The sequence below is a fragment of the Ctenocephalides felis genome, unplaced genomic scaffold (assembly GCF_003426905.1).
Source record: "Ctenocephalides felis isolate EL2017-DRISC unplaced genomic scaffold, ASM342690v1 CF-g0.4_SCAFFOLD_01886, whole genome shotgun sequence".
Taxonomy (NCBI): domain Eukaryota; kingdom Metazoa; phylum Arthropoda; class Insecta; order Siphonaptera; family Pulicidae; genus Ctenocephalides; species Ctenocephalides felis.
The window spans coordinates 36,380,304-36,390,067 of record NW_020538040.1 but is presented as its reverse complement, the minus strand read 5'-3'; the positions used below and the strand labels follow the sequence as shown (position 1 = coordinate 36,390,067).

Below are 9,764 nucleotides of genomic sequence, written 5' to 3'. Positions count from 1 at the left end.
ATAAAAAAATAAGTCGGGTTTTCCTTCCTGACGAAATAATTCCAGAACGCACGAACCGATTTCGACAATTCTGCATTCTTTGGAAAGGTCCCGGGCTCCGCATGGTTTATAGATAAGAAAATTAGTGGTGCATGGCATCGTGCCCTAATGCAAATTTCTAGAACATCACGCACCGTAATTAAAAAATCGTGTAATGAAAATAATCAATAATTGTTTTAAATAATTTCAAATAGATTATCTTCTATATATATAAAAATAAGTCGGGTTTTCCTTCGTGACGAAATAACTCCAGAACGCACGAACCGATTTCGACAATTTTGCATTCGTTGGAAAGGTCTTGGGCTCCGCAATCGTGCCCTAATGCAAATTGCTGCAACTTCACGCACCGTGATTAAAAATTCGAGTAATAAAAATAATAAATAATTGTTTTAAATAATTGCAAACAGATTATCTTCTATATATATAAAAATAAGTCGGGATTTCCTTCCTGACGAAATAACTCCAGAACGCACGAACCGATTTCGACTGCCGCTGTACAGAAATAAAAATTTCGTTCGCTCTTCGCATCTAGCTTGTGTCCTTCCACAGCGGGTAGTCCTACTCGGTATCCGCGTTTAACGCACAATCCGAATACCAAAAAAAAAAATAATAATAAATAAAAAATAAATAAATAAAAAAATGATAAAAAAATAATAATAAAAAATAAAAAAAATGTAAAAGATTTAAAAAAATAAAAAATAAATAAAAATAATAATAATAAATACCAGGTAGAACTACTCTTCGCGCGTAAAGTGTGTTAATTTACATGTCAAAACATCTACATTTTTCACTCAAGTCAATCTTGTTAAGAACTCAAAGCCCAGGGTTTATCACCAAATTCAAACATATCAAACGCACCACGAGCGCACGCGCTTTTTATTTGAATGTCATTTCAAATCAACGTTTAAAAATGTTACTAGTACAAATTAAGCAAAAAAAAATTTTTGTTTTTTTTTTATCTGTCTAGCACATGAGCTTCCACCGAAAGAATATTTTCTTTGACAAACAGTTTTCGAGAAGTAGCAAAATTCGACGTAAAATACACCCAATGGAAGCGATATATTATTTACTAAATATACAAAACTCGATAAAACTAGTAGGGTGGGTGGCATCGTGCCTTAAGGCAAATTGCTGGAACTTCCCGTACCGTAACAAAATGTTCGAGAAATACTGAATGTTTTCAAATAGATTATTACAAATATTGTAACATTTATTTATTTATTTATTTATTTATTGTCTAATTGTCTAATATTTATAAGAATTATATAAACTGAATTGCAGAGTTGAAATTATATGTTTAAAGTATATTAGAACTATTGTCAGAATTAAAAATAAAATCTGAATTATTTTCGATATACAAAAAATTAAAAAAAAAAAAAAATGAGACAATTTTTTTTTTTCAAAATCAATTATTTTGTTAAGACAAACAGAAAGTTCTTTGAATCAATTGAATCGGACGCTTAGTTCTGTCAAAAACTGCCATTTTTTGTACATTTAGCTCCGTATCTTCGAAATGGCTGGGGCTGCCTTTGCGAAAAACTAATAACCCCTTTTCCCAATCATTACAAATTGAATGTTTTTTAGATCATTCAAATCGGATGCTCCGTTCTCTCAAAAACTCGATTTCTATTTTCTGCACTCTTTGCTCTTTATCTCCGTAACTGCTGGACCTGCCTCTGCCAAAAACTAATCAGCACATCTCCTTATCAATAGGAATCGAATGTTTTTTGAACCATTCAAATCAGTTGATCCGTACGCCCGAAAACGTGGGCGAAAAATTGTATCCATACATACATACACACACACACATCCATTTTTTCTGAAGTATGCCAAAATGTTCAGAAACCTTCAAAACGTCGAGAAATGTAAAAATTTTCAATTCCGATTTTTGGCCCATTACAATAACTTACCCTACGGGAAGTTAAAAAGATCCATAGTTCAAAAAAAAAAAATTAGTTGGTTTGGTATTTAGCCTTGAGGCAAGTTGCATGAACTTCCCGATATATGTAAATAATCGACTTAATCAATAAAAAATAATTTAATTTATGAATGATTAGAACTATTCCGAGTGGATTTATTACACATGATTGAAAACGAACGAACACTTTGACTCGGAGTATTTTCTAATAGCAAATTTTCAAAAATCATCAGTTTTTATAATTGAACCAGTTTCCATAGGACTTTAATGGTTTACTATGTTCATTAAAACCAAGTACTCTATCGTTATACCAAGTAAATCATCTAAATTTAATTTTAACAAACGTCAAAAAAACTACTCATTTTCAAATTAATCTTTGATTATTTTCACAATTAAACTACTTGTCGTAAGGCAGTGATATTTCAGTAAGTTCTATAAGACCATGATATATATCGCCAAAGAAAAGTTCCATGAAAATCGGCTTAAATTTTTTTCAACCGTTAATTACAAGAAAACGGCTCGGTAGATTTTAACCTAAAACTAATCAGTATCATTCCCAACTAATATCATTTGAACAGTTTTTGATTTTTTAAAATCGATTAGGTAGTTTTAGCTTAAATGTGGCTCGGCAGATCGTCTCACAAAACTGACAAATTATAGTCCTCATTAAGATACATCAAATGGCTTTTAAATTTATGAAATCGGTTCAGGCGTTTTTAAGAAAACATCGATCAAAGGTTTAAATTTGTCAAATGTCAAAGAAACGATACTAATTTTTGCAAACTTTGACGATTTTTCAAAATTAAACGACTTGTTGTAGGGCCGTAATATTTTAGTATGATCTACAAGACTATGGTATCTACCGCCAAAAAAAATCATAAAAATCGTCGATTTTTTTTTAAACTTTATTACAAGAAAACGGCCCGGCCGATCTTGACCAAAAACTAATCAGCACGATTCCCAATCAACATCTATCGAACAGTTTTTAAATTTTCAAAATCGATTCAGAATTGCGGGCTAAAACGTTGACGAAAAGTTTTTCACTTTTCTGCGATTTACAAAGAAACGGCCCGGCCGATCGTCGCACAAGACTGAGAAACGCTAGTCCTCATCGAGATACATCGAATGGCTTTTAAATTTTTGATATCGATCCAGCCGTTTTTGAGAAAACGTCGATTTACGGAAAAAATCTGTTCACACACACACACACACACATACTTCTTCCAAAATTGGTCTCACTCGATTCATAATGGCTTGAAACGTCGAGAAAACATAAAATTAGCGATTCGGATTTTTTGATGAAAACAATCTTCTCCTTCGGGAAGTTAATAACTGCTTTTGAAATGAGTAATTCTACTTAAAATTACCGTAACACCTGTTACATGTTTTCCTGGTCGGCAGTGGCGCCTCTCCATGTGCAAATTCGTCGTGGTCGCTCCAATGTCGATATCAACTTCTCCATTACTGTTATTTCTTGGTCTAACTTTGTGGCATTCTATCTTCTCCTGCTCCAGTGAGATTACTTTAGTCAAGTAATGTCCCATACTGATATAGTGACTGCTGCTCTGTTGACGAACTTCTTCTACTCCATTGATGTCCACCCTGCCTTGATCTGACCTTATTCTGTAAAGTTCGCTCTAATGCCTAAACTCTTAGTACGACCTCTGAGTTACTTTGAGAGATTGAAGTAACTGGAGCAAAAATGAATCAAAATCTGAGGACTTTTGCGAGATGCAATTGTGTACTTGACAGAAAACATAATATTGAAACATACCTGGTTTTGAAAATAAATATGTACATAATTATCAAAAACAACGAAAAATAATTCTGTGTATTAAATAAAATCTATATTAGGACCTTAGCACTTCCACGAAAGTTCATATATGAAACGCTACTAAAGTTAACATTCTTTCTATTCATAGTAAACTAAAAAAGCATATCGCTTATAGAATATTTTATTCAGTCATATTTCACTTTTGACAATGTATATCGAAAAAAAAATGTTACTATCAAAAACTAATACATAATGTTAATACTTAATACTTATCGCTTCTTATAATTGACTAATTGTAAGTTTAATACTTAAATAATTGTTCTATTAATCCATATAGTTAATTGTAATAAATTGAATGATTGCCAATAATTAATTATTCGGTATGGCATATGCATTTTCGCCTAGATAGCTTGTACGTCTTAGAAATAGTTTGCGTACAGAATACAAAGATGAAAGGAAAGAGTTAATGTGAGAATATTAAAATGTTTTCGTTACATTTTAAAATGTTGTAACTTTGTTCAATAAATCCATAGTCAACAAATTCTTTCGCTTGCCGACACTGGTTAGCAAGTTCGTTGTAGAGTTATCAGCGTCCTCTGCGGAAACAAACCCACTTTCTGGACGCCATAAAATCTCGCCTTCAACTCCATCAACTGCCGAAGCCGATTGGGAAAACCAGCGTTCCACTTTAGCCGCTGGCTTTAACTGAAAAATTTAGAAATTTCATTTCTATCATTTATAGATGCGCATTTAATATTTTTTCAGTTTTTTTTTTTTTTAGAATATTGACAATATTTTGAGTATGATGGTTCCAAGTGAACTGTACCGTGATGCCGAGCTCCTGCCACGATAGTCATTTATAATTGCCAACGCTTATTTTTGGCACTCTAACTCAAATTCTGGACATATATATTATATTTATATACACAGATTTCCCGCATGATAAATAAAATGATCATTTGTTTATTAACTATTCAGTTTTGTTTATTAAAATTGAGTTCCGCGGCAATCCACATGTATTATGGTATAACGCATATATGATATATGCGTTTCTCAGCTGTAACAACTGCCTTTCAAATGCATATATGAGTTCTTCGGCCTATATGATGAGTAATTAAAAATTACGCTTCTAATAAACTATAAATTACAATAAGAAACTATAATTCTCTATACTTTAACTCATGACAAATATTGAAGCAAAATCAAACACAACATCCAGATTTTCAGATGTCGTCCAGGTCCGTAGCGAAAGGGTTAACAAGAAAAATACGATATTAGTTACATTTTCGAGAGCTACTTATAGCACAAAAATTACCTTGAAATGATTTTTCCCGCTTTAATAAATGAGATTTTACTGTTGTAACGCATGGTTGAAATTATACATATTTATAATAAACTATTTTATTTTTCAGAGAATGAGACGGTATGAATATTGTATCTTCAAAAGTATATGATTTTTAATGATTAATTACTAATTTGTAATGTTACAAAACAATATAGCTTATAAAAAACATATCAAGCCTTCATGAGAAATAAACTGTAACTATTTAAAAACGCCATTTCTTGGGAAATAATAGATTAAGCATTAATGTTTTATTGAACATTTTTTGATTCTATAATTTTTAATATTTCTCATTGTCTTAGCGTTTTAATAGTATTTCGAATCATATGAAAAATGTTTTTTATTGAACCTTTTTATTCTGTTCCTCGTATGAACTGCTGAATGAAGACACATATCAAGGGTAAAAACGTATATAATTATCCTCATCTTTTTCTTGTTTCGAAGATTACAATTTCAACTGAAGTTAAAAAACTATTAATAAAAATTTAAATAATCGGATATGAGGTTTAAATATAATTATCGCAATCTAATTAAAAACGAAAAAGTGAAAATTTGATCAACAATTATTTCGCAAGTTTGAAAATTGAGTTAATATATAATTTTTATAAAACTTTTCATCTTGTAGTCTGTTGTAATTTCTAAATATTAAATTGAAAAACATCACATTATGATTTACATATGAATATATTAGTATGTATAAGGTGAATGTATGAACATATTGATGATATGTATTAAAATAATTTAATAGTTAAGTAACCATTACACCAACCACTATAAAATAGCGATTCACATACACACATACATACAAGATGAAGCAACTAACATTCATGTACAATATATATATATATATATATATATATATATATGTATATATATATATATTAGGGCGGGTCGATTTAAAAGTCGCTTAAGGGGGTATTCTACTGTAGAATTTTGAAAAAATCGAAATTTTTTTTTTCATATTTTCAAAGTTTAGTTATTCAGAAATATGTCATTAAAAGGATTTTTCAAAATCACTATTATTTCCTGAGTTATATCCGTTTTAGTGACGTGGCCTCGGTTCGGGTCCGACCGAGTCTCAAAACTTTGAACGCGTTTTTCTCGGTACTACTTTTTTCGAGCTGGCGGTAAGGATATCTCGAGTTCTAATGAACCGATTTACTTCAAATTTGGAGTGGATCTTCTCTATACATCGCTTTATCGCATGGACATTTCCCAAAACTATAACTTTTCATTTAATATTTTTTAAAAATTCGGAATTGTTAAAAAAAAACATGAGAAAAATTTCTTTTTTTTCAAACTGCCGCCATTCAAACAAAAAATTTTTTTTTAACTTATCCAAGGTTCATACGATAGCGGCGTCTATAATAATTAAGAATCCATCTATTTTTTATGTTTCGGATCACCAGGAGGGCCCCCACTTTGACTGCTCATAACTTTGTGAATTCTAATTTTTTTATTTAATATTTTTTTTATGTAATAATAAAATATCAATAAACAAATCATAAAAAAACGATAGTATAAATATTATTTGTCTCCTTTATACAGCGCTTCAAAAACCGGCCAAAATTCATGCTTTTACAGTAGAATACCCCCTTAAGCACATATGATTTTCGGATACTAGGGATACTTTGCTGAAGAAACGATACTTCTAAAATGAATGTCCCGTGCATTGACCCAAAGAAAGGTTGAATTTTGAAATATTCCGTTTTAACCCATTTAGAGTGCTCCAATCGCGCCGAAATGTATGACAAAGGAAAGTCCCAGGGGGTGAACCATGGGTATCGGTAGATCGCCCTACCAAAATTACTGGGGGTCGGTCATACATTTGGACACTATTGGGGCGCTCTAAATGAGCCAAAACAGGATTTTTCAAAATGTGACCCAATCTTTGGGTGAATGCACGGTACATCAGAATTCATTTGAGAGATATGGTTTCTTCGGGAAAGTATCTTATTTCGATCCCTAGTATACGAAAATCATATGTGTCTATGGGACTTATATATATATGCATTTATATAAATATACATCTTTGTATGTACATATAAGTATGTAATGCTTCACTAGATTGTGAAGCCAATTCTCCGATAAAATGGAAATGTTATAGTAACGCTATGTTACGGTCCTATCTTCGTATGAATTGGTAGTAAAGACTATCAAAAGCTATGTATTTGCTGTGCGATCATTCACAATATATATATATATATATATATATATATATATATATATACATTGTACAATTCACACCATAATAGGACCATAACATAGCATTGCCTTAACATTTCTATTTTATTGGAGAATTGGCTCCTGTAATTCAAATCCATTAATAGTATTATAGCACACATTAAGTGTACTTTGCATAAAAATATGTCAAACTATAATTGAATCTACATAAAAGAATCCATATTACATGACTGCTTATTTGTTTTAATATTTAATTTCACAAAAAATCCACTTTGAAAAATACCTTCATAGTCATATAAAAACATCATCACTAAATATTCTGACGTCCACCATTTGCACATGATTGTTTTTTGACGTCTTAATATTTGCAACGCAAAACATATTATAGAACTAATTTATTATAAATAAAACTGACTAGATAATAGTCAAATATTGCACTGATAACATTGATTATTATTATTCTTACATTGTCCACTTAAATAATGTTAAGTAATGACTCTTGTTCAACGGTTTTGTCGTATAAATCAATCAATTTTATTAATTATAATCTTAGTCCAAAATTTACACACTGATATGTCTTGAAATCGATGATTTTTATGATTTGATTATATATCTCATGCTAATCATATATCTGATCATTTTATAAAGTTTACAAAAATAATCCACTGTCTCAGGAGTATCTGTCAATAAGCAATAACATTTCTTGATCTATATCAGATAAAGCAACATATCAATCAGAATAATAAATTAAATTAAAGGGACTTGTAATGTTATAGATAGCAGATTGTTGACTGATTTGTTATTTAACTGACAACTTTATTTCTTTAAAACAAATCAAAACCATGTTTTTCCTTCAATAGATTAAAAATTATGCATAACATGAAGGAGGCAAAAAAAAATAGCGTAAACAATAAAAATAATACGCAAGTAACAAAATATAATCTACATGATCTGCATAAAAATATATTTTCTTGTAACGACAAGTTTTATCCATTTACACCACAGGCTTGGCTTACTAAACCCACCCCTTCAACTGATTAATGTAAAAATTTCAGAATATTTTGACCACTAGTGAGAGTTGCTAAAAATTCTCAGTCGTCCTGCTCCGGTTTCATTGCTAGCTCGCGATCATTAAAATTGTAAGTATTTAAAAATACATGAAAGTAGTTTTATCAAAGTATGTACAACCGCTGCATTGATGATGGTCATGTTCTTATTTTCAGTATAAATTTCATTAATTGAAGTGGTATTAAAGGCTTTGCCGTTTTTTAAGGTTATCTACTTTATCCAGATAACCTTATATTGTTACAGTTTGAGTTTTCAAACAAGTCATTTGGTCGAGTGCCTTGACCATGTACGCCTATCCAGCGTCGGTAATGGATTAACTTGCAGGGTATCATTGTGAGGCAGGCAAATCCCGCCTTCATCGGTGACTTGTAACGTAACTAACGAAGGGACTGCAGTGTTCTGATTATTATTTCCTACTGGTACAATAACGCGCACACGACCATCACTGTCTAATGCCGTTAGTGCGCCCGCTTGGCTTAATGGTCGTATGAATGGTCCAGCGTTGTCTTCATGGGTTTGATGTTGATGTTGTTGTTGTGGTTGTGGTTGCTGCTGCTGCTGCTGCTGCTGGTACCGGTGATGCGGCTGCTGCGGTTGAGAATACTGCAGTTGTTGCTGCTGCTGAAGCTGTTGTTGCTGCTGATGATGCTGCTGCTGCTGCTGATGATGATGTTGCAATAAGGCGTTCAAATTGTTGGTGAGTGGGAATGAGAAAGCGGTTGCATTATTGTTGTTAGATCGGAACTGGTTCAAAACCGGAGTGGCGCTAGACCCGCTACCGTTGTCGCCGTAAGATGAATGCGGCGGTAGTGAACTTGTTGGAGTTACAGCTGCGGACTGAAAAGCACATTTTACTGATGGATTTTCATTCTACATATTTATTATCAATACAACAAAGAACTTGCATGAAAAAAGTCGATATAACATAGGAATAAATTATACTGTTATTGCACAGAAAACAAGTAAATGACAATTAGAAATTATTTTAAAGCAACGCACTTCAAAATTATAAAGATCTTTTGTAAATTAATATGAACGATATATATTTTTGCAAATCATGAGTAGAAAATTGGATAAAATGCATGCATTATTGATCAATGAAGTACACAAATCAATTGAGTGTTGCTGATGACTTTTTAAAATCCTTATGATTATTCAAGAAATATCTAATGTTATAGTACGCAATTAAATTGATAAACCACTTAAAACTCACATCTTTTAAAAATTTACTGGCAAAAAAATCATCATACTTTTTTTATCATTGGAATGTGTTTAGAATGTTATTACTATAAGATAAAAAATTATTATTATTATTATTTTTAGTACGGTTTAGTTTACAATAACAAATAAAGGAATCGAATCACAAACCCAAAAAATGCGTCATGTCTGATTATATTCGTGGTGATCCGATCGTCTAACGAGTTACAATAAGTTTAAAA

At 31.4% G+C, this 9,764-nt stretch overlaps 1 protein-coding gene across 2 annotated transcripts in view; it reads right to left on the bottom strand.

Moving 5' to 3' along the window:
* Positions 1-4,011: 4,011 nt before the first annotated feature.
* The window catches only part of LOC113377041 (carboxyl-terminal PDZ ligand of neuronal nitric oxide synthase protein), a 68,400-nt gene continuing 62,647 nt past the window's right edge, over positions 4,012-9,764 (bottom strand). The window contains exon 10 of one of the 2 annotated variants that reach the window (XM_026617208.1): positions 4,012-4,436. In XM_026617208.1, the coding sequence (XP_026472993.1) occupies positions 4,230-4,436 (207 nt within the window). In that variant the 3' untranslated portion in view covers positions 4,012-4,229. Of the gene's footprint in view, positions 4,437-8,216; positions 9,163-9,764 lie in introns of those variants that run through there. The other variant, XM_026617207.1, reaches the window with a different exon arrangement.